The 25,410-nt window shown below is 52.9% G+C and overlaps 1 protein-coding gene across 2 annotated transcripts in view; it reads left to right on the forward strand.

The window, feature by feature from the left end:
* TMEM104 (transmembrane protein 104) overlaps nt 1–25,410 on the forward strand; it is a 59,525-nt gene that overhangs the window by 3,962 nt on the left and 30,153 nt on the right. Inside the window, exons 3-8 of one of the 2 annotated variants that reach the window (XM_030296163.2) lie at nt 4,891–5,012; nt 7,225–7,306; nt 7,789–7,885; nt 8,623–8,703; nt 11,914–12,013; nt 12,435–12,543. In XM_030296163.2, coding sequence (XP_030152023.1) covers nt 4,891–5,012; nt 7,225–7,306; nt 7,789–7,885; nt 8,623–8,703; nt 11,914–12,013; nt 12,435–12,543 — 591 coding nt within the window. The remainder of the gene's footprint in view (nt 1–4,890; nt 5,013–7,224; nt 7,307–7,788; nt 7,886–8,622; nt 8,704–11,913; nt 12,014–12,434; nt 12,544–25,410) is intronic. The other variant, XM_030296164.1, reaches the window with a different exon arrangement.

Below are 25,410 nucleotides of genomic sequence, written 5' to 3' on the forward strand. Positions count from 1 at the left end.
TGGGATTATGTCTTTATCAGCAGTGGTTCTCAGCTGGTGGCAGTCTTGCCCCTCTCCCCCCATATCCCAGGACATTTGGCAACGTCTGGAGACGTTTGTGATCATCCCAGCACAGGCACGAGGCTGGGGAGTACTAGAACCTAGTGGGTAGAGACCAGGGATGCTACTAAACATCCTACAATCCACAGGACAGCCCCACAACAGAAGAATCTGGCCCCAAATTCCAACAGTGCTCAGCCAGAGATAGACCCTTGACCCTTCATCTCAAGACCTTCAGGTATCACTGAATTCAAAAATGCCTCTTGTACTGTTACAAAACTTTTTGGCAAAGAACCGTCACTTTCCCTCTCACGAGAACCTTCACCAAGGCCATTTTCCATAAAGAAAAAGGGTCTACCCTTCATATGTGTTCTTGCTTAGAAGGGCAACATGCGGAGAACAAAGCTGCAGGGAGAGATGTAGGAACACGGTTCAACCTTGGTTTGATCCTTCTGGGATCTGTCTGTGTGATCACACTGAGACCATGGTGTTTACAACGGGACAGAGACTGTGAGGCTTACGTTAGAGAGGACCTCGCCAGGTCCAATCAGCTCAGCCAAGGATTCCTAGCTGGAGGCTGTGTGCCAGGCACCCTGAGAAGCGACACCGGGACCTCAGTTGTAGCAATGGGGAATGGATGAGTACACTAACGTCGAGAACCAGGACATAGGAAGTATTCTTGCTCTAGGGGTTCAAAAGTGGGGGCCGAGACTGGAAGGGCTTTGTGGGGGAAGCAGCATTTGCGTGTGTCCAAGTGCTGGGTGGGATTTGAGGGGCCGGTGGCCTGTGCCAAGTGTAAACAAACTGAGCAGAGCTCTTTCCCGTCTGCAGGATGCCTTCCTATCCAGCACTCAGATGTGCACTTAGCGCCTGCCTAGGAGCCTGTCCCTCCCTAACCACTGCCCGGCCCCTTATCCCCCAGCTCTATTAAAACAGCAACGACAACAACAACGCTGGGAGAATGGGCCCCAATTTGTGTGATAAAAAATTCAGTACATGGTTGTTTTAGAAAAATTTTCTAAATACAGAGAAGCACAGGGTGCCTGGGTGGCTCAGTCAGTTAAGTGTCTAACTCCTGATTTCATCTCAGGTTGTGATCCCAGGGTCATGGGATCAACCCCCACATCAGGCTCTGCGCTGAGCATAGAGCCTGCTTGGGATTCTCTCTCTCCCTCTTCCTCCAACCCCTCCCTCTCTTTCCCTCTCCCCCTCTCTCCCCACCCCCTGCCCCTCTCTCTTGCTTGTGTAGTCTCTCTCAAAATAAACTTGAAAATTTATACATATACGTGTGTATATATACACACATACATATATAAAAAGTACATATTTCAAAGAACAAGGAAGTAAAAGTGAGAGATGGGTAGGTGTTCACAGAGATTAAGTGTTTCTGTTGCTGTTTTAAACAGGGATAAGCAGTAAAGCAAACTGTAAATGAGCCAATGTCATAGAACACAGGAAGACCCGTTAGGAAGCAGCGGTCACAGCCCAGGCTGGAAGCGATTTAGGTTGTAAACGGGAGTATGACCAGAGGTAGCGACAAAAGACTCTTCAGAAGTAGAATCGCTAGGACTGGGATACGCGGGAGGGGAGAGGCGGGGGTGACTAGAGACCGTGGATTTGAGGTCTGTAGAAAGACTGATGCGGAGGTGAAGCCACAGGACTGAGTGAAGTTGCTGAAGGAAAGGAGACAGTTTACATCAGAACGTAAGAAGGAGTAAAGACTAAGAAAGTCATTGGATTGGGCAAATAGGAGGTCATTGGTGATTTTGAAGAACATCGTTTCAAAAGAGCTCTGGGAGTGGAAACGCAAAGTTCAGAAACTTGGAAATGAAGGTAGAGGAAATAGGTAGCTTCTTTGGTGAGTGGGGTTAAGGGTAGTGAGAGGATTGTGGTTTTTTTTTTTTTTTTTAATGTTTGTTTATTTTTGAAAGAGTGTGAGTGGGAGAGGGGCAGAGAGAGAGGGAGACCAAGAATCCCAAGTAGGCTCTATGCACTGTCAGCACAGAGCCCAATGCAGGGCTCGAACCTACAAACCATGAGATCATGACCTGAGCTGAAGTCTGACGCTTAACCGACTAAGCCACCCAGGCGCCCTGAGAGGGTGGTGTTTTAAAGGTGTCAAGGACATTTGTAGGCAGAGGGGAGGAGCTGGTAGGAAGAAGATTCCAGAAAGAAGGACTGAGCCCAGAAATTCAGGTGCAGGAGGAAGGTCACATGTTCCCCATGGGTAGAGAGGGAGTGGGAAAGATGCAGACACTGATTGTTGAATGAAGAGGGAGTGAAGCTGGCGGAGGGCACATCAGATGGCCTCAGTCACCTCTGTGACACAGGAAGCAGCCTTCAACTGAGAGAGGTGGAGGTCAGGGGCTAGGGCTTGAAGAGGTTTCCTGTGGGAAATGCCAAGAAGTCCATGGTGGAATAAAGAAAATCAGTGCTGTTGGAGCACAGGTGAAGGAACCATTCATCTGTGGTAAAACCAGTCATTGTAATTAAAAAAAAAAAAAAAAATTCCGGGAACTTTTAGCAGCTTCATATAGGAAATAGAGGAAGCAGGCGCTGGGTCTGTCCAAGGCTGGGGTCGGGAGGGTCAGAACAGGGGAGGGTGTGTGAATCATGGGTAGAGGGTAGAGAGCACTTTGTGGAACTAGCCCATTGTACACGAGGCCAAAGAATGCAAATGCGGCCAGAGTGGAGGGGGTGGCCTGCGTGGGGAGGGTGGGGGGACTGCAGGTGTTGGCGGGAACGGACAAGGCTGCAGGAGGCTTCAGCTCAGAGAAAGGAATTTCCTGATCGAGATCTAGAAACAGGAATATTACAGTTAACAACTAGAGTCAAGGAGCGCCTGGGTGGCTCATTTGGTTGAACGTCCGACTTTGGCTCAGGTCATGATCTCACGGTTCGTGAATTCGAGCCCCGCGTCGAGCTCTGTGCTGACAGCTCGGAGCCTGGAGCCTGCTTTGGACTCTCTGTCTCCCTCCCTCCCTCTCTCTCTCTCTCTCTCTCTCTCTACCCCTCCCTGACACACACACTGTTGCATGCATGCTCTCTCTCTCTCAAAAATACATTAAAAAAAAAAAAAAAGCAGCTAGAGAGTCAAGTCAGTGTGAATGAGAATTTAAAATCTGAAGTCAGTGACTCAGGAATTGCACGCAGAGCCTGGTTGTCAGGGGCGAGGGAGAGGGTCTGCTCGTGGGTACCTGTCTCCTTTTTGGAGTGATGAAGCAGAATTAAATGATGGTGCTAAGAACCAGTAAATTGTGTCCTTTAAAAGGGTGGTTTTTTAAATTAAGTTTTTTAATTTTAATTCCAGTATAGTTAACATACAGTGTTAGAGTGATTCAGTCCCATACAACCCCGGGTGCTCATCACAACAAGTGCACCCCGTAACCCCCGTCACCTATTTCCCCCATCCCCCTACCACCTCCCCTCTGGTACCCATCAGTTTGTTCTCTGTAGTTAATACTCTATTTCTTAGTCTCTTTTTTCCCTTTGCTCCTTCATTTTGTTTCTTAAATTCCACATATGAGAGAAATCACACGGTATTTCTCTTTCTGTATTGACTTATTTAGCGTTACACTTTCTAAATCCACCCATGTTGTTGCAAATGGCAAGATTTCATTCTTTTTATAGCTGAATAACATTTCAGTGTGTGTGTGTGTGTGTGTGTGTGTGTATGTATGTATATATGCCACTTCTTTATCCATCTGTTGATGGACACTTGGGCTGTTTCCATAATTTGGCTGTCATAAATAATGCTGCAGTTAACATAAGGGTGCATGTATCCCTTTGAATTAGTGTTTTTGGTATTTTTTGGGTAAATGCCCAGTAATGCAATTGCTGGATCATAGGTAGTTCTATTTTTAACTTTTTGTGGTGCCACCATACTGTTTTCCACAGTGGTTACACCAGTTTACATTCCCACCAGCAGTGCACAAGGGTTCCTGTCTCTCCACATCCTTGCCAACACTTGTTGTTTCTTGTGTTGTTGATTTCAGCCATTCTGACAGGTGTGAGGTGATGTCTTGCTTTGATTTTCATTTGCATTTCCCTGATGACTGATGTTGAGCATCTTTGCATGTGTCCGTAGGCCATCTGGATGTCTTCTTTGGGGAAATGTCTGTTCATGTCTTCTGCCCATTTTTTAATTGGATTATTTGGGTTTTGGCTACTGTGTAAGTTTTTTATATATTTTGGATGCTAATCCTTCATCAGATATGTCATTGGCAAATACCTTAAAAGGGTGAATTTCATGACATGTGAATTCTATCTCAATTTACATAAGAATCTCTATCTCAATTTACATAAGTCAGTGTGGACAGGGCGGTAGGGAAAAGGAAGCAGCATGAATGTTGACATCCCAACGGACAATGGCAAGAATGGATGAGAGCAGGGTTGGGTCATGTGCTGAGAGGTCTTGGGAAGAGTGCAGGTTTTTTGAGGTCAGCGCTGCGGTTCATCCTTGCGCCGGGTACCCCAGATGTGGCAGTGTGTCCTCAGGAAGCCTGCAGCCTGGTTGGGCAGAGAGCTAACCTCTGAGATGCAGCTTTGAATACTAGGAAATGGCAAGGTGATGGGGCGGTGCCCAAAAGCAGAGAAGGAACCAAACACCGGAGACCTCTTGGAAGGTCCGACAGAAGGCGGGACTTTAGCCTTCCAAGTGTTGATGTTCCCTTCCCTAGCATTTGGTTGCACAGCACGCCTTCTTAGAACCTCGGCCGAATTCTCCCTTCTGACCTGCTTCTCTGGCCTCCCTGCCTCCAGTTTGGCTGTCACCCAGGGTCATCTTTGGGAGCCACTGCCGGGAGAGGTTAATTAATTTCAGAGCTTGAAGGTCACTTCTGTTGCTTCCAGGTGGGACTGGTGTACATGTTTAACCTCATCGTGGGCACTGGTGCACTCACCATGCCCAAGGCCTTTGCCACCGCCGGGTGGCTCGTCAGCCTGGTCCTGCTGGTGTTCCTGGGCTTCATGAGGTAAGAGGCTGGCACGCAGGGGCCGGGAGGAGGCTGCCCAGGGAGTCCTGACTTCTCTTCATTAACATGAGGGAGCGTGCCCGGGGGGCAGGGAGATGTCCATGGTGAATCCTAACCAGAGTGGCCCAGAAACAGGAAAGGAGACGCAAAGGCCTCCAGGTCTCATGCTAACGGAGCAGTTACACAATCTAATCAGTTAAGAGTCAAGACATCCAACCGGGCTTTGGAATGTTTCACGTGGCGCTCACGTTGCCTCTCTGACTGGTTGACCTCCCCGGTTGTATGCTTTAGTGATGGTACCATCATCAATTTTTGTTCTTCGAGAAAATACCACCTGGCCACAGAAAAAGAATCTGACAAACATCTACAGTGATAAGGGAAGTCAGTTTGGAATTTAGAATTTGCTTAAGATAGCCCACAAAGTAAGTGATTATTAACACACGGGGAGGCTCGTAATCACATGTTAATCTCAGCCCACTTTGTGCCTAGCAGCAAAGAGGTGCCCGGTGCCTTCCCAAGCTTTCAGGGGCACCCGCTCCTAGAGCCAGGTGTGTGGGGTTCACCAGCTCGTGCCTCACAGAGGGTAGATCCTACTTGAGGCTCCTCTCGGATTCTGCATGCAGGTGGGGAGTCATTCAGCAAGTGCCCCAGGCTCGTAAGGGATTTAGGACTATGCATTTCCAGGTGGGAATCTACAGGCTGCCAAAAAGAGGCAAGGGAACACCTGGAAACACCCCTCAGAAGGACCTTCCCTGGGAGAAGTGACACCAGGCACTGTTCTTGGGTTGGGTTACAGGTGAAGCAAATTGGGACGTAGAAGAGGCTGGATGGGAAAACGCTCACATTTCTGTTTCTTCACTCATTTTCTCTTGGGGGGGTTTCGTGGCCATCCTTGGCTCATTACATACTGCAAGTCCTTGTCCTTCTGTGGCTCTGCTGTCCCCTTTAAAGGACCTTCAGCACAGGCAGCTGTCTGAATGGGAGGTGATTATTGGGGGCCCCCAGGTAGGGGCGGCCATGTCCCCTCCCTGCTCAGCCCATTTATATTTGAACATGATCGATGAGTTGGCTTTGTGCAACCATGAGAATCCTTCTTATGCCTTAACTAAGATTGATTCTAGTTTTATTTGCAAAAAGAAGGGAAAATCTGAAGTCCTTAAAATGGTCACTTAGGCAAGATAATGAGAAACCTTTCCAGAAGGTGCTGAGGCCCTGGAATGGGAGTTTCAGGACTGGCTGCCCTCCACCCCCCGAGATGGAGCGGATGTGGCTGAGCAGTCAGCCTGTGGCAAGTGAAGGCACTTGAGGAGGGCTGGGCTAGAGCCTCAAGAAGGAGGGAGATGACTGTGCTGTCTGGGGTCCTTCAGCAGGGAGAGACTCCACCCTTGGGTTTACCAGTAGGAGGGCGGCTCCCCCCTCCCTCCCACCCTGCCCCGCAGCTCTGCTGACTGGAGGACCCATGCACTCCAGCTCCGGCTGAAGTCTGGGCCTCTCCAGCTTCCCTAAGCGGAAGAAGAGAGAAGATGGTTTTGCGCTCTAGTTTGACTCCGCAGCAAATGTCTGGTGCCACCTCTCAGTGTCCTTTTTGACTCGAGCCATAAAAATGCAAGCTTATTTTTACATTTGCTAGGTTATCAGGAAAGTAAAGGTACTGCCGAAAAAGGAAGGAAAGACAGAAACATGGAAACACATTCTGGAACCTAATGTCCTTTCCAGTTATCCGTGCTGTGCCCCGTCCATCAGTGAATGGACCTGGGAGCTGACTGCTTGTCTGTGTCCCAGCATGGAGAGTGGAGAGCTGCCCGCTGCCCTTCCCAGAAGCTTTCAGAAGGCCCATTGTGAATCGGCCTCCTCCCTGCTCTGCCCCCAGCAGGCCCTCTCTTAGTGTGCGGTACCACATCGCCCCATGTCCCTTCTTCCCCCAGGCTCACGCTCTACCCCTGGCCCCCATCAGCTTATTTCACACCCCTCTCTCCCGTGCATCAAAACATATTCTAAACATAGACAAGGACATGAAGGCAAGCACGCAAGACGTTCCTTACGCACACACATTTTACCAGGTCAAATGCATCTCGAAAGTCCCCTAGGGAACAGCTCTCAGAAGAGAGAATGCTTTGGGCTTCTTGGTCTTGAAACGATTTTTCCTTTTTCATTGTGCCACCTCCAACCTCCCACCTGCCTTTGACAATTAAACTGTGCCCTTACTCCGCAGCTTTGTGACGACTACCTTCGTGATAGAGGCCATGGCCGCGGCCAACGCTCAGCTCCACTGGAAAAGGATGGAAAACCACCAGGTGTGTGTATTGCCCTTGTCTCCAGGCTGCGCCTCTGGCCAATTGTGTGCTAGAAGAGGCAGCCCTCAGGGGCCAGTTCTTTCCCTCCCGATGTGTAAGGGGCTCACGTCCACTGCATGTCTCCAAGACCCTTGTTCCAGAGCCAAAGCTTTACAGCCGCATAAGCTCACTGAACACATGCAGCCTCTGCTCCCTTAGCATCATGTCAGGGGTCCCCTTGAGCCCCCTACCGTGAGCTCACTCATCATTCTGAGCCTCTAGTCCCAGGAACAGCATTGCAGCTTCAGATCTGACATCTGCGTGTCTGTGCCTTCTCATGTGACAGCACGGAGGTGTTGAGAGGTGCCCCTAATTAGATGCCTTCTGGAAAGAAAGATCAAAGGAAATGGGTTTTCCAGTTTCCCGTGGGTTTTCTGTAGAGTTATGTGCCCCTCTTTTTTCCTTGTTTGTCCCCTCCCTCCCCCCGCCCCACCCCCTCCTAGGAGGAGGAAGAGGAGGACTCCTCCACAGCCTCCGACAGTGACGTCCTTGTTCAGGACAACTACGAGCGGGCAGAGAAACGACCCATCCTTTCAGTGCGTAAGTCTTGGGGTTACGGGCCGGCAGGCATCTCCCTCTGGTCCACAAGCTTCTTCCCTTGTAGAGGGAGCAAGGGAGTCTCTCTGCAGAGACCATCAGGCCAGAGCACTAGCCAGGGACCCGGGGTTCACCACTTGCTCATGTTAGCGGCTTGGTCAGGCTACTCACCTCATCACCCTGGGCACACTGGAAGCTTGAACTGATGTGAGGTGTTCCACTCATCCTCCTGTCCCACCAATCACGCATGTCTGGCAGGTCCCTCCCCGCTCCAGCCGAGCCAGGGCCACGTGACCCAGCTTTTCTTCTCCCCTCCATTACCAGCACCCCTGGATCCCTCTCTATATATTGTTTTAAACATTTCGAGTGGAGAAACATTAGAAGTTTTTGCAAGAATTTGAAATGCTGGGGCACCTGGGTGACTCGGTTAGTTGAGCATCCAACTCTTGGTTTCAACTCAGGTCATGATCTCGTGGTTTGTGAGTTCGAGCCCTGCGTCAGGCTCTGTGCTGACAGTGTGGAGCCTGCTTGGGATTCTCTCTCTCCCTGCTCTCTCTCTCTCTGCTCCTACCCCACTTGTGCTCACTCTCTCTCAAAATAAATAAACTTAAAAAAAATAAAGAGAATTTGAAATGCTTGAGGATTTCCTCAGTCTAGAGAATTTAGTGAACTTAGTGCCCCCTCTAGGAGCTTCTCCGAATGAAAACCACTTTCTCTTCCTTGTCCTTTTGGCTCCACAGAGAGACGTGGATCTCTGAACCTTTTTGAAATCACAGACCGGGTGGAGATGGGACAGATGGCCTCCATGTTCTTCAATAAAGGTATGAGTTCTTTCTCAAGGTGGGGTGAGGGCAGTCCAACAGACCTTGACAACTAGGGAGGGGGCTGACGGCGTCGGCCAGATCCCAGTGCGTTTGCGAGGCCACCTTGCCGAGAGGCCTGAGCCGCTCTCATTGTTTTCCTGAATCTCTCCCCACTCATCAGCATTAGAAATAGAGAAGCAGCTCCTTGGCTCTTCTTGCTCATAGAGGTCAGGAATCCTAAGCAGCTTTCCAAGGAAGGAAGCCAGTGGAGCTGGCTGGTAGTTTTATGCCTCTTGCTCGATTGCTTCTGACTTGTCTCTCTTTCCTTCTGGACTGTTCAGTCTAGAACAACACGGGACAGCTACCTGTGACAGTGGTAGGATACACCATGCACATGCCTCTGTGTGTGTGCCTGTCTGTGTGTGTGTCTCTCTCTCTCTGTCTCTCTCTCTCTCCCCCTCTCTCCACCAGTGGCCAGCAGAGGGCGCCAGGAGTCCACACACAAGGTTACTGTCTTGGAATCTGTGTCTGATCGTGACCCCTCCTCACTCTACCTGCTCCTTAGCAGGACTGGTTACAGCTGAAAGGATCCCCCCACCCCACCCCCAGCTCAGATGCTGGGTCGCTGGGTGTTCTGTGACAACACTCTATACCTCCCTGGCAAATGTTGTTCTTTGGAAGATGTGCTGTTTAAGGGTATGGTTTTTCAGTACCCAGACCTGTCCGTTTCCTCTTCAGAGACAGTCAGACACATCTCAATAAATCCTGTCTTTGTAAGGATTTTATCTTTGGAAGATCCTCTGCCCTTTGGTCACAGAGGGGTGGCATCTCCACCGATTCTTTCCCATCTCCAGTGTGGCTGCAGTAACTTGGAGCCTGGGGAATTATAGAAACCAGAGTCTTCTCGACTGCTTTTCAGGACATTAAGCATTTGGTTTATCACTGGTGGTGTGATTTGACCGTCCAGTCTGGAATGTCATGATCATCAGCCAATGATTGCCTGAGGGTCTGGTTCCTGCTTCCCTACCAGCCTCACAGAGGCTTCCAGAATTCGTGAAAATCAGACTGGTTGTGTCCAGCCCACTCTGTGATTTTCCTTTGCTCCATTTATACCTCTCCCCATCTCATTAGACGAAGATAAGAGCATAAACATTTCCCCCTGGCAGCCGCACCCAATCCCCCTGCAAACGCAAACTTTGGAGAGAAAACGCACATTGGAGGGAGGACATCCGCCTTTGAAACTTCCTTTCCGATGAGCGTGTTTTACAGTCTGCCCTGACTTCTGTAACAATTCTGGGAACCCGTGGTTTTGGTGTTTTTTTCTCCCCCTCCAGACGAGACTTCTAGTTTACCCAAATCTAACAGAAAAAAAAGGAGCACTTTCATACAAGGGCAGCCTCACACTTAGGGGACACTGTCTCCTCTGCTTAGCGTTTCCCACGCTCGGCACTATTGACACTTAGACTGGGTCGTTCTTTGTTGTGGGGCCTGTCCTGTGCATTGTGGGATGTTAAGCAGCATCCTTGGCCTCCACCCACTAGGTGCCAATAGCACCTGTCAGTTGTGACAACCAAAACATCTTCAAATGTTGGCAGATGTCCCCGGTGAGGATTGTGAGTCAATCACACTCCGGGGGGAAAACCACTGCTCTGTTCTATTCCTAATTCATGGGCAGTTCTATTCCCCTTTGGAAGGACCCCCCCCACCCCCCACAACAAGCCCCCTTGGGGTCCAGGCTCACTTGTGACCAGCAGTGCCAGGCCTCGTCATTGCTGTCTTCTCAGGAAGTTCATTGATCCCCCTATTTTGTGTCTAGTAATGAAATTTATTGATCAGGGAGGGTCAATGGCAGTTTATAACCAGAGCTGGCACCGTAGTCCACAGGCGAGTGGAGGGAGGGTGAGTGGGGGGGGGAGGGCACCACCTCTCTGCAGAGAACATTGGTGTCAGAGCAGAAAGACAGGCTGGGGCACAGGCTGTACCTGGAGCGTGGGGTTTGAGTGACAGCCAGACCCCAGGGGCCACTAAGCTTGGACATTGACTTTGTCTGAGGCCCTCCAGAGTTCTTGCAAGAACCGTATTTTCCTAGTCTTTTTCCCCCAGACTCCTAGGAGCAGAGCTGACCTCAAATAGCCCAGGAGGAACATGTCCCTGGCTTTCCCCTTGGGGACCCCAGAGGCTCTTCAGAGCCACCAGGATTAGAAGGGAACTGTCACTTCATTTTTTTTTTTTCTGTTCTCAGAGAAGCCAGCAGCTTAAGACCAGTGACATCAAAAATGAGCAGTCAGTCTGAACAGGAGTTTGAGACTGGCTGTCTGGGGGCATGACCCTGAGGTTGTAGAGCCCGGATGCTTTTTTTCAGAGCTTTTACACCTGGTCTTTAAAGCTCGAATCACACATGGAATTTAGCACAGGTACAGTTCTCGCTGTACAGGATCGAATATAGTCAGGGACTTGCCAGGGTCAGGAAGCAAGGTCAGTAGCACTGGGGCTAGAGCCTACGTTCCCAGTTCCTGGTTCAGCCCTCCCCCACCCAGAGGAAGAGGGGAGCAAGGTTTGCCTCTGTGGAGGGAGCTTCCAAAGGCAGCGTCCTCCCTTGCAACCATTTTGACCATGAGCTTGTCTTAAGTGCCCCCTCCTACTGCCCCCTCTGTCACCAGCACCCCCAGCCACCTCTTCCCATCCAGGGCTTGGTGAATAGTCAGACTCAGAACGAGGCACTTGGTCTTTAGAAATCAAGGGCTTTTTACCCTCTTGATTTCAGCTTCAGAAGCTGGACCATTTTTTGTTTTGTTTTCCACCAGCCTCTATTGTAGAGTCCTGTGTTTGGCTGCAAAGGGGCCCTGATCCAGGCACACTTGGGTTCAGCCTCCTGACTCAGGGTCCCTCCCCTTCTCCTGCCCAGGCAGCTTGTCCCAAGCATGAACGCCCCTCTGAGCCTCCCCAGCCAGCCCCCGCCTCACACTGCCCTGCATTTGCCTGCTTTCGGAGCGTCTGATGCTGCAGGCCTCATTTAGCCTCACAGGTGAAAGTCCGGGTTGGCTGTGTCTACTGCCGCATCGCAGTGTAACCAATCAGGCAGCACAAGCCACAGGACGCTGTTGTTTTCTTTTTGTAGAAAGTAAACAGCCTGAGAAAGGAAAGCTATGGAAGAGGTAGAGACTTCACCATCAGAAAAGAACATGGGCGTCTCTGTAGCTCCCTGACCAATGACTCTGTTCCTTTCAGTGGGGGTCAACTTGTTCTATTTCTGCATCATCATTTACCTGTACGGGGATTTGGCCATCTATGCTGCCGCCGTGCCCTTCTCCCTCATGCAGGTGACTTGGTGAGTGTCCCCCTTGCCCTGCTCGGCCAGTTGGGCAGAGCTTTTGGTAGAAGCACAACACCAAGCAAACTGTCAGCATCTAAAGGACGGAGATGCCCGAGGCCCTTTTCTGCATGTACTGCAGCCAGCTGTGCACTTTGTCCTTTGGAAACGTGCCCCTTGTCATTGTCCCCCTCCCTGCCCCATTGGGAAGATGACTAGGATTCCCACCAGGGGCTCCTGAGCTGCCAGGACATGGCGCTCTGGGAACAGTGGCACCTGCCCTAGGAGGAGGGGGTGACTCGTGGAGAGTCAGGCTGTCTGGCCCTGAAGCAGTGGCGGTGGGAGCAGAGGCTCAGCGGTGGCTAATAATTAGTAACATTGCGTCCTGTCTGCTTCCAGCTGAGCGGGGGCCACACTGAGCCACTCTTCTCTTTATCAGCAGTGCCACTGGCAACGAGTCCTGTGGTGTGGAGGCCGACACCAAGCACAACGACACGGACCCGTGCTGGGGGCCCCTGCGCCGTGTGGACGCCTACCGCATCTACCTGGTGAGTGGCCTCGCCTCTGCCCAGCCTGGGTGTCTGGGGGCATTTGAACCAGAGAGGAGGGTCTGCACAGCTCCACGCTCTGGCTGGTTACTGGGGCCACAGCCCTGGGCACAAAACTGACCACGTTACTGAGAACGTAGCCCGTGTGTCCCGGTGACCAGGCCTCAGTCGCGCATGACTTACAGCTGGCATCCGGGTCGTTGCCAGCTCCGGGCCCTGAACTCTTGTAAATTTCGCTCGGGGTTTGAGGGGCATCCTGAGCACAGCTCTTCAAGAGTGTCAGGACTAATTTTCCAGAGACTTGCTGCATTTTGACCTTACTCCTGGCCAGCCCCGGAGCATATGGTAGGTGCCGGGCTTCCTGACTGGGCATGCAGGACTGAGCCATCTCATGGTTGGCCCTGACCACACACAGGCTCTCCAGATAGGGAAGGATCAGCCCAGCTCTCTCCCTGTCTTCCCTCCTCCCTGCAGACAAGGGAAGAAGATGAATCTCCAGGCTGTTCTCGGTTGCTCTGTGCCATTGGGGCGGGGAGAGTTGGAGCCGAAAACCACGCCAGACGGGTCTTGGGTAATAAGATACGAAACCAGAGGCAGTTATTTATCTCTGCCTGCTTTGTGGGCGGGACTCAGAAATGCTTCCCTTTCCCTTTTGCGGCATCCATTAATATTCTCTGCCTCCTCTTGGTCCTCCTCAACCCTGACACATATTTAGGTGTGTGAGGTGACACACAGTTTGACACGTGGCCACTTGGCTGCTATGGGGCCGGGAGGCAGGGTTCAGGAGAGAGCTGAGCCTTTCGGGGAGTTGGCCTCCTTGTTATCTGTCCTGGCAAAGGCTTGTGTAGGACCTGCCAGCTGTGTCACCTGGTTTGGAGTTTGTTAACCCAGGGACACCGAAAGGTGGTTTTGCCTTCCCAGTCCTGCCCCGTGGACCTGCCGAAGGAGTCCTGTGGCCCAGGCCACGGGAGAGATTTGTTTTCCACTTCTGTGTTGCTGGAGCAGTCGAATGGTCTGGTGTTTCTCTCCCTCATTCACCTGTGGCTAGAATCATATCTCAGATCCACCCCCCCACTCCTGCCACCCCACCACAGGTCTGGTGGGGATTTGGTAGCAGGTTCATTCCCTGGCACTATTCCCTGCTTCCCCAGTCTGGGGGAGGGGGGGCCGCTGGGAGGGCAGCCCAGCTGAGGCCTGTTAGCCTCTTAGCATTTAAACAGACCGTCATTGATTAAATTAGCCAAAGTGTTAGTTAAATGTAAGGCTCTAGATCTCTAGATCCTAACTGGGTGAAGAAGGAGGTGGAGGAAAGGGTCCAAGAGGCTCAACACAGACACAGGAGCATATCCAGGGCAGAGGCACCAGACCTCAGGTGGGTCTTTCCACGAGAGGCTGTTAGACTTTGTGCTGAATCTACCTGGCACGTCCCCTCCCCAGCAACACAGATACAGAGTACTGGGAATATTGGCTGCTGCCATTTGTCTGGTAAATTATTTAGAAGCGTTATTATTGCCTTATTAAATTGTTCCTTCACTTATTCCTGTAAACCTTCCACATGACGGGAGCCTCCCTCCTTGAATCTCAATAGCTCCCTGACCGAACAGAAGGAGCCGTTCAGGAAAGCAGACAGGCATTAATTACCGCCTTCAAATTTCAGATATTGCACTTATAACTCATAGGGCTGATTGCCACCGGGCCTGCCAAAGCTACAGAGATCGGAAGGGGAGGGTGAGCAGAAGCAGAGCCCGTTCTGTCTCTGTTGTTGCCCCCACCCCCACCCCCCACCTCCCAGTCCACCGCCGGGGGCCTGGGTTTGCTCATTCAGTTCACATGTACTCTTCTGCCTGTTGTCAAGAAATTCAGGGCAGACAGAACTCCGCATTGTCTCAGATGTCATTTTACAACTTTGCGTGTAGCTCTGAAGAACGCACGTCCCAACCCTCAACGCTGGCTGCTGTGCGTCCACCTGCGGGCCTCCCACCCTCAGGGTGCTGGAAGGGGTTTCCTTCCTTGGTCCTGAGCTCTGCTGCAGGTGACAGGGGCATTTCCCCCACCCCCCACCCCCACTCCCAGTCTGACCTACAGGGCTCATCCCTGTGTCTTTATTCCATCGTCATGTGACCTCTTTAGATCATTAGGGAGGAGGGTTGTACTCCTCCCTCCCTGCCCCTCAGTCATTCACGTTCAGGAGATTGTTCATCCCTTCTAGAGACTCCCGTTAGGCCTCTTTCTACCAGCGGTTTCTGATTTTGGCAGCAGCCAGACAGACTTCACCAAAAGATGGGGCAAAGCATCAGGCAGCTTTGAAGCACCCCCACCCCACGCACAGTCACCTTGTCTCAGGTAGACGAGGCACCTACCCGGCCGGCATGTTTCGAAGGGCCTCATAAGAACCGTCTCTTCGTTGCTATTCTGGGATGGTACATCCTGGGAAATAAGGATACAGGCTTTTATTTTGTGACTTAATTTTCAGAAAGTCCTTTGGAAATGATCTCGTCTGTGTCTTCCTAGGAATGCTACTGAAATGCACACACAGAATGAGAATATTTGGGATATTAACTATGCCCAGAGGCCAGCCTGTGTATGGCATCATGATAAGAAGGGAGCTTTCTCCACCGGCGGCCACCAGTCGCCTCCCAAAGCCCTTGACTTTAACAAATGGAAAATTCCTCCTCCCCTCCTGCACCCTGCGACCTCCGTCCACATCCTGTGATTGCCAGTGCAGCTGATATGAGTCAGTCTCTCTCTCTCCTTCTCTGAAGTAGTCACAGAACGGGGTGCTGGGAGGCAGGGGTCCCGTGAGTCACATGTGCTTTCCAGGGGGCGTCCCCACAAGCCACTGCAGCTGGAGCCAGCAGGGAGTGACCTGGGCCATTGCAAGGGCCTGTGAGAATTAACATCAGGACCTGCTGTCAGCTGCTTGGATTCTTAGAACCCCACCCCCCGCCCACCTCCCCTGCCCCTTTGAAGGATCAGTAGGAAAGTGTTGGGTGCCCCAACTCTTTCAAACCAGTAACCTCGCCTCCAGGCTGAGGAGTATCTTGGGATTCTTTCTGCAGAGTTTCTCCGGTTTCACTAGGAAACAAAGTCAGAATTGAGCATTTCATTCTCTCCTGTGCAGTGGGGAGCCAGGGACCAGTGGTGAAGTGGTAGGATTGTGTGTAAATCAGTTCCGTCCAGGAATCCAACCGTCCTGAGTGTCAGGGAGGCAGGACGTATGCTGCTGTCCCCTGGAGTCCAGGCCACTGCCAAGTGCTCGTTTCACTTCCTCGTCCCTGCGGTGCTTCCAGCCTGTCACTCGCACCCCTCGCCCAGGGCCTGGCCCTGTCATTGCCACCGCCTCTAGAGCATCAGGGAAGCCCTAGGGCCACGGTGGGACTCCCCGAGTGCTGAAAGCTCCTCACGTTTCGCAGGAGCAGCCGCTGCCTCTTACAGGTGGACAGATGCTGCTGGGTGACCGGCAGCCCAGCAGGCACCGGCCAGGCAGAGCTGGGAGGGCAGATGGCAGAGCGGAGCTCATCCTGGCTGGAAACTCGGCTACAAACTGATGGTACCAAGTGGGGGCCCCTTGTGGGCTGCCTTGGGACAGGACAAGGTCACCCTGACTCGCCATCTTGCCTTGATACAAGAGCTGTGACATCCACCTCCAGGGCATGGGTGGCCCGGGAGAGAGATGGCAGCCTGCAAGTGCCTGACAGATGACCTGCCGCCCTCTGCCGGACACCCCCTTGAAGAAGTGGGGTGTGCGTTGGGGGCTGAGGAGTTTAGGGAGTTCTATCTGCCGGACTCTTCCTAGAGGAGTAGGTTACCTAGAGGAGTAGGAGAGAGGGAGAGAGAATCCCAAGCAGGCTCTGCACTGTCAGCACAGAGCCCGATACAGAGCTCTGACTCACAACTAACTCACAAGCTGTGAGATCATGAGCTGAGCTGAAATCAAGAGTCAAACGCCCAATGGACTGAGCCACCCAGATGCCTCAATAGTCCCCCCTCTTTTTTTTTTTTTTATATTTTTGTTAATAGCATTTTTTAAATTGTTTTTTTAATTTAAATCCAAGTTAGTTAACATATAGTGTAATAATGATTCCAGGAATAGAATTTAGTGATTCATCACTTACATATCATACCCAGTGCTCATCCCAACAAGTGTCCTCCTTAATGCCCATCACCCGTTTAGCCCATCCCCCCCACCCAACACCCAGCCAGCAACCCTCAGTTTGTCCTCTGTATTTAAGAGTCTCTTTTGGTTTGTCCCCCTCCCTGTTTTTATCTTATTTTTCCTTCTCTTCCCCTATGCTCATCCGTTCTGTTTCTTAAATTCCACATATGAGTGAGATCCTGTGATATTTGTTTTTCTCTGCCTGACTGATTTTGCTTAGTGTGATACATTCTAGTTCCATCCGCATTGTTGCAAACGGCAAGATCTCATTCTTTGTGATCACCAAGTAATATTCCATTATATATACACATATCACATCTTCTTTATCCATTCATCAGTAGGTGGACATTGGTGCTCTTTCCATATGTTGGCTGTTGCCCATAGCGCTGCTATAAACATGGGGGTGCATGTGTCCCTTCAAGTCAGCACACCTGTATCCTTTGGATAAATACCTAGCAGGGCAACCTCTGGGTCATAGGGTAGTTCTATTTTTAATTTTTTGAGGAACCTCCATACTCCCAACAGTCCCTTTTTTAAAACCCAGTGGTCTCTTCCTAAAACAGTACCACTCAAGGGGTAAATGTCCTCTTTGTGAGGAGGTGGCAAGGGGAGTGAGGTGCCCACTAGCAGTACCAGGCCTCAGCCGGCCCTGCCTCCCACGGCGTTGGTGAGTGTGTGTACTGTGTCACCACTTACTTTCTGATGTGGCCCTCCCAGCCGCACAGTGAGGCATCATCCCACTTTACAGCAGAGAAAACTGACATGTGGGGACAGTGACTTCCCCTGGGCCGCAGGCCTGAGGCAGGGACAGGAGCCTGGCTCCTGGGGTTCCCGTCCCCATCCTCCAACCCTGGAAACAGGCTTGCTGGGCTTGCACGCAGCCCCACCATGAGGCCCGGGAGGAGGGGCAGGTCGCACCCGTCTGTCAGCCCTTGGAGCTTGACGTTTACAGAGGGTTGCGGGCGACGCTGTCCAGGCGGGTGTGTGTTCAGTGATCCGTGTGTGTGTGCGCCCTGCCTGTCTGCCTGATGGATTTGCTGCCTGTCTTACCGCCCCTCGCTCCTAGATAGTAGAGCGGACTTCTCACACTCAAGGAGCTCTAGAATTGGACGCGTCTTCCCAAGGACGATTCCTGTCCCTGCCACAGCCTCTTTCTGTGTTCTTTCAGCATCAGCCACTGTGCCCTGGAGCTGTGGCATCTGCTAATAAGTGGGTCACCTCTGCCATCACTTGAATATGTATTCTTACCAATTCTGGGGCAGGAGGTGGCCTAGAGGCCTTCAGGACCAGCGAGGAAGAAAGTGAGTGTGGGCTAGCAAGGTTTCACAGCAGCAGTGACTCAACAGGACGTGGGGACTCTCGGGAACACTGCCGTACCCCTCCAGAGGCACCTCCATGCGCCCCAGAGCACAGTCCCAGTCGGATGTGGTATGGGTGCTGCCCCCGGATTTGCCACCGTCAGGAATGTGGGATGGAATTCAGCAGTCAGCTAGGAAGGGTGGCGCCCGAGGGCTGGCGGGAACTGACAGGGCAGATGAGCTGTCTTTAGGGCGGGCCTCACAGGCTGGCTGTGTCTGGAAGCGGAGAGCAGGGTGCTAAGCCCACAAATGGCCTGATGACAGTTTCCCTTCTCTGGGCCACACTGCCCTCCTATCTGACACACATGAGTTGGGGACTCGGTAACGGGCTGAGAGGAGATTCCTGGCTGTGTGGGGTTGCTTACGGGGTCTGGAACATCAGAGTGCCTCCTTGGTGGGATGGTGACCGTTTGGCGACCACCAGGGAGACCCATCCTTTTTTCCCTTTTCTTCCTCCCCTCAGTGTGCTCCTTTCCTCTTCACTCAGTCCGGAGGCTCAGAAAGGTCCATTTGCTTGACCTCTCGCACTTTCTCCCCACTCACTCGTGGGAAGCTGCCAGTCTTACTGGGCACCCCCTGCAGGTGCAGTGAGCGGGGTAGCCCTGGTGACCCGGGCCTGACCGCGCTCCGGAAGCTCGGCTTGGTGCTGGTCTGCAGCGTCTTCGGCCAGCTGTGGAGTGTCTGCTTGAACCTCTGGGCGGACTCCTGCCAGAGGGCACGGTCTCCCCCACGTGCTGAGCCTCTGCTTTCAACCCGTGATGCTGAGGCTCAAGGAAGAATGAATGGATTTCTGCCCTATGCCCCAAGAATGTGTGTGCCCACAGTCCAGACAGGAGCTGGGGCTCTAATGTTGAGGGAATTCTGACTTCACACGAGCACTGGTGCTCACGTTGAAGTGACTGACTTTAAAGGATTAGCTTGTCTCTCTTTTTCAAGGAAATCAATAACACAGGGACAGGCCTGTCTTTTTCTTTCTCTCTCTCTCTCTTTTTTTTCTAGGGAGCTGTCTCTATATCTCATCCCGGGAATGGCCTCTTGTTTTTTGGTGTTTTCCATCCCCCTAGTCTAGCCCTTTCTAAATGAGATTCATATTGTGCTGTCACTCATCCCATTACTGGGTCTCTCAAACTCCTGCCAAGGGACCCCGTGAGCCCCCCAGCACCCCACCTGTCACCCACGGCCATTGCTGCCTGGGTGCAGCCTCCGGCCCATCCCCAGTGCCTGCCCAGCCGCTGCCCAGTATGGCTCCAGACCATGGTGATCGCTGCCCCCTGCCCCACCCCCAGCACGTTTGGGTGTTTGGCCCAAGCTTCCTCCCCCAGCTCAGTGAGAGGATTGTTGTTTTTGTCTTTAATGCGCTCTCAGGGACGTGGGTTTTGTCGGCTGGCTTTAAGCCAACCATCCATCACCCCCACGTCCCGCCTCTGCCACAGCCAGCACGTGACACTCCAGGTGAGGGGATGACACCTAATGCCCAGCACTGCCTCCTCTGCGCTCCCCGTAAAAATACCAGGTGATGGGGGTTTGGATCACAAGATGGTGGGACTAGCTACTCCTGGACGGTCCCCACCATCCCTTGCCCAAGCCTCAGAGGCTGCTCGTTGCCATCGGTAGGGGTCCTGCGTTCTCTGTCCTCTTGGGTGAAGGGAACTTGCATCCTAGCTCCTGAGCCAAGTGAACTGCCCAGACCCCCCTGGTCACAGTGGTAGTTTGCGTGTCTCTCTGCCCCTGTTAGGGCGTCCCAGGTCTCTACCCCTGTATCTGTTGTCTGGGAAGTCACAAATACGTGCTTACAAACACCGCTTGCCCAGAGCAAGCTGCTTTGACTCCTGGGCACATGGGCAGATGTCAGACTGACTTGCCTAGATTCTTGTCCTTCTACCCTGCCCCATCCTCAGTTCAACCAGGGAGGTGCTTTGGGATGGGGTGGGGGGGGGAGTCATCCTGTGTGCCATAACCTGGCCACCCCACCCTCACATACTCAGCTCCTAAGAAACCCCACTATCCAAAAGTCCAAAACAAACTGGGGGGGGGGGGAATTATTTATTACAAAGTGCTCCCTTATTGTACAGAAGGACTCGCTGCAGGTTTCTCTTGAGTACTTGGTTTTCCTAGTGTGTGTAAAATGTCATTCTGTGAAAACTAAGTATTTAGAAATAGAACTTTTAGAAGCCTGTCTCTTGTAAAGGGAGTATCCACGTGGTAACGTGCAAAGGTGCAGCAATCCAAAGCCCGGTGCTTGTGGAAGCAGGCAGACGTGGGGTTGGGGTGGACGTGAGCAGTCCACCTATGAGAGAGCTGGGGCTGTGCGCACACACACACACACACACACACACACACACACACAGGCTGGGAAGCTTCGCAGGGCTTATAAGTGTATACCCACAGCCTGCACTCCTGCACAGGCCAATTTGGTTGGGAAACTTCCAAATAGGTCTCCATGGGGAGTGTTCATCCCCGCTGGGGACCTTCTGCACTGTGCTTTTTCAGGACCATTTTATCCACACTCCATGCTGATCCCAGGCAGCCTGAGCTTGGGCTTGAGCGCACCTTCTCTGTGAGTAGCATGAGCAAGAATGGACACCTGGCTCCTCGCTCCGCAGGTGTCCTGGGCCGACCCTGTCACTGACCCCTGCGTGTGTTTTAATCCGTTCCCCTCAAGCTGCTCCGGACTGACCCCAAACACTGCAGCCCAGGCCGCCTCCGTGCTCCACATCCCCTCTGCTTCCCTTTCTGGACAAAGAACTAACAGTGACTTTGTATTCTCTGAGGAAACGTCCTGGTTGATTTCATACCTCCCACTCCCCTCCTGCCCCCTTTCCATCCCATTTCCCCCAGAAGTACAGGGAAAAAACTGCCATCTAGAACCCAGCAGCCCGCCAGTGGTTTCAGAGGAAGATGGAATGTTCTTGAATATTTTGTGCTAACTAAACTGGAAAGTGTATGTGCCAAACCGTTTCCACCTCCCGTCCTGTGTCTGTGTCTCTCTGATGCTTTTGTTGCACAGAGAACCCTGGTACTCGGGACAGCCCTGCTGAGGTTCGTGGGGCTGTGCCTGCCCCCTGAGTGACGCTCACTCTCTGTTACAGGGTGTCTGTTGTGAGCAGAATCTGGTGTCTTTCTAAATAGCGCCCCAGGGCCCCACCAGTAATTGTTTAATTAAATAAAGCACTCATTCTAAAGTAATAACCGCGCTCCTCTGTGTTGCCGGCATCCCAGCCAGCGGCGCTAGCCGCGCAAGCTGCCGAGAATAAAAGTATCTGTGGACACGTTCTCCAGACCGTAGGGCAGCCCAGCAGAGAAAAGCAGGAGCCAAGGAAGCCCAGAGGGTTTGCAGCCAGCAGAGAGATGCCTATGGCCCGGGCATGATGGGCATCAGGGGAGCTGAACAATTAGGGTGCATATTAATGATGACATCTGATTAATTAGCATGAGCCCTGGCTGTCTCATGGGTTGGCTGAGAGCAGACCAGGTACATTTTAATAAGCCTTCAAGTGCAAAGGGAGGTGCCGACGAGCGTGTTGCTGAGCAGATGCTTCGTGGTGAGTGTGAATCTGGAAGGAAGGGTCACAGAGCGCAGCGGGGCACAGTAAGTTTGGCTACAGGAAGAACCTCATCTAGCTACCGATTGAGACGTTCTCTGAAAACCTTGACAAGAGGAGGCAAGACGCTGCCTGGCCAAGTGCTGGATGCCGACGGGGACTGAAAGGCCCCTGCCAGTCTGTGATGTGCACCCCCCACCACTGTAGGGAGGCTTTGCTCCACCCATGAGCCCCTAAGAACACTGTCCAGCTCTGTGCCTTCCCCCAGGTCAGGAGCCTGAGCCTGAACTCTGTCTCAAAGTTTGGTTCCAGGAACCAACTTCAGGTACTTGTTAAAAATACACATTCCTGGGTCCTGCCCCAGGCCGAATGTAGCAGATCTAAGGCTACAGGGCCCAGGAATCTGCATTTTCAACCAGTTCTGCAGACAAGTCTGTGCATTCTCCCCTTTGAGAAATTCTACTGGCAGAGGACCTGTCACAATGGTAAATGGTCTTGCCAGCCCCCAGTGTCCCGGGGAGAGGCCTGCTCTGCTCTGGTCGCCCAGGCTACAGCAGTGGAGGCAGTGGTCAGGGACTTCATGTGCCTTGCCTCTTCCAGGGAAAGACGATGGCCACACGTCCACAGGTCTCCAGCCTGATGTCACAAGTGACATACTGGAGTTGATGACTCACACACTTCCATGCAGACAGGGAACAGCATCACCCCTCTGATCAGACTGTTTTTAGACTCCGGGTGTCCCCGGGAGAAAAGGGCTCCAGCAGCATCCCTTTGCTAGTGGCTTCTTTGTTGATCCCGGGGCCAGCAGATTCCCCTGGGTCCCTATGGATGGTGCTCTCAGCTTCCTCTTAGAGCCCATAGCATGCCAACCCCATGGAGAGGCCTTTACTCTGACCATCGACAAGGGGGGAAGCTGGAGATGTTAGTGTGATTTCTTATACCCAATTGGACAGAGCTTGTTAGCCAGCTTGATGCCCTGTCTCCCCTCCTTCCCCACCTCCAAGGTTACTCAGTGTCGGCAAAGAATCCTGCTCCCTAATCTGTCTATTTCGAGGTCTGACGTCAGCAGAGAAGGGGTGGAGCCAGCTTGGCCTGTGCTCCTCTCTGCAGGGCTCCCATGTTCTGGGCACCTGACTTCCTTCCCTCCCTCCCCTCCAGCTCCAGCACAGAGCATTCCCACCACCATCCGCTCTTCCCACACAGAGACAAGTGGGAAGAGTGGAACGGGGAAGGGAAGGCGCCAGGAGCACCCGCAGCCGTCACCTGGTGCCTCTCGTCGAGTGCCACACGAACGCCAGGCAGTTGAGGTGGCAGAGGGCAATGGCTCAGCCTCCTCATGTCCTCAGGACAGGGACACCCAAAGCAGTCGGGTTCTAGCTCGTTACTAGAGGCGCTAACAGCTCTGCGTTAGCTCAGCTCTAACGTCCACGAGGTGCATGTACCAGCCAGTGAAAGTCAGCTTAACTCCCAACAGAATCAGGTGGTTGGGGGTGTGGGTGCTTTTCTCCAAAAAGAGAGAGACTCCCATCTCTGTCACTCGCCACAGAGTCCACCTGTTCCCCTCGAGTCCTCTTGCTCTTAGGACCAGTTGACCCCCAGCCTGGCCCTGACAGCTCTTTCCAGGCCCTGGGTCACGTGGCCAAGCCAGACACGTTTCTCCAGCTTTCTCACGCGTGAGGCAGAGCACAGCCCTGGGGGAAGTAGTGCCGTAGACCCGTCATCTCCCCTTCCCTGACATCCAGCGTAAACATACCGAGACCCAGAGCAGGTCTTGAATCTCCGTGGAGAGATTTCAAGTGGCTAAAAAGTGAGAACCGGCAAACCAAGCCTGCAGTGAAGGAGAAGTTAACATCTTGGCATCTGCTCACTCACGCTGGCTCCCGAGAGGCTCACCAGAAGGGCCTAGGTGGCACTGTTACCCATTTAGTGCCGTGGCCCACTGGCCAGGATATCCCTGCTGTGCCTTCTGTGTTCTGCCCCCAGAACTTACAGTTCAAATGAGTACAGTCCCTTTTAAGCCTTGTCCCATTAGGACAGAGAAGAGTCTTCCCCGGGGCGCTCAGGGGAGCCTGGAGCCGGGGCGCAGGAGGCAGTGCTCAGCCCCAGCCCCAGCCCCAGCCCCGCAGTGCTGGCCCAGCCACCTCTAGGCATGAGGATTGCCCCAAGGCCATGGAGCTTTTCTGTTGTTTTATTCTCCTAATGTTAGTTGTAGGTAGACGTGGCTGTCCTTTCCCAGCTTAAAGCCTGTTCAAACTTCCTCTCCACAAGGCAACAGTTACACTCCTTTATGTGATGTGGTCTGCTCCATTCTCCTTCTGGAACCTTCTCTCTCACCTCTGCCCCACACTCACCGGCCATTGTCCTCCAGAGACGCTGGGTGCTTACATGACTCCATGCCCATCACGTGCCTTTCCCTGGCTTCAGAGTCTGACAAGCACTTATTCATTGGAAGCTGCACTCCAGTGTCTCCTTTGAAGTCATGTGGCCATTACTCTCCCCACCCCCCAAACTGCTGCCGTGGCAATAATTGGACTTTTGTGTGTATTCAGGTACTGGGTCTCACTGTAAGCATCTCGAGGTCAGGGCTGTGCTCGATCCACACGTCTGGAGCCAGCATGGGCCTCACAGAGGGCAGTTGCTCTGTGAACATTTGAATGAGCGAGAGCACTCAGGTGCGTGGGGCCACTGCTGGGTCTGTGGCCAGCACTGGCCCAGTCCCTCCATAAGCCCTTGGGGCTACTGATGCCCATGGCTCATCACGGCTGGCAGCCACCACTCCCGCCAGAAATTCCACACCCAGCGGGCTTCTCCTTTCCCAAAGGCGCGGGTCAGCTTCTGTGCCTCGCTGCCAGGACAAAGCGACCCCTCAGCGTGGCCTTAGGGGCACCCTGTCTTTGGGGACTGAAGGCAGAGGGGGACAATCAGGAGCTGTCCACATGCCAGGAGGTCTAGGGTGGCTCACCCATCACCGCCACCTCCTCTTTGGCGCCTGGAATGCAAGCAGTGAAGTGTTGGGACGGTGCCAGCTCCAGAGGCAGGTCTGTTTCTCTAGGCAGAGCCCCCAGCCTTCCTCCCGCACCCCCTCTGTCCCACCTGCCTCCTTGTCATCACTGTCCTTAAAGCCCTCCCAGTCCAAGGTCAGGCCTCTCCACCTTCTCACCTGGGCAGGTGGGTGCGGACCCATCTCTCTCGTGCTCGTGAGAAGCCACGCTGCCCTTAATAAGCCCGGATGGTGTGTGATCATTAAGTGAGTGACTGTGTGGGTTTTCCACAATATTTGTCTTTCCTCCCCCCAAACCACAAGGGTTGCAGTTCTGGCACCAAATCCTTGGAACTCTGCCCACCCCCAGGCACCATCTGGCTTCTGAGCTGAGGAAGAGACAGCACAGGCATGCAGGCCTGTCCTCCAGCGGGGCTGAGGCGAGCAGCGGCCGGGCCAGGCTGACCCCACTGGACCGGACCGGCCCTCTCCCCGCCCCCCACCCAGGAGGCAGCTTTGCAGGGGCGGGGGGGGGGTGCGGGTGTGGAGAGACTTTCTCTAGGGCATAATCAGGGGAGGCAGTAAGTGTCCTAAAAAAGGGGCCCGGCCTTGAGTACACACAGCCTGAGTTCTGATGTGATCGTTGCTGTGAGGTCTAGACAAGCTGTTTTGCCCCCCTTTTCCTCAGTCTTCTGGAGGGGAGCCAGTAACCAATTCACAGGGTGTCGGGGTCAGGAAGAGGTCTTCGATGGAAGCTGCTGTTGTGTGAGCACCCAGGATGTGTTCAGTGGTGGCAGTTCTCTCGCCTTCAAGGAAAAGCCTTCTCTGGGT

Source organism: Lynx canadensis, chromosome E1 (genome assembly GCF_007474595.2).
Source record: "Lynx canadensis isolate LIC74 chromosome E1, mLynCan4.pri.v2, whole genome shotgun sequence".
Classification (NCBI taxonomy): Eukaryota; Metazoa; Chordata; class Mammalia; order Carnivora; family Felidae; genus Lynx; species Lynx canadensis.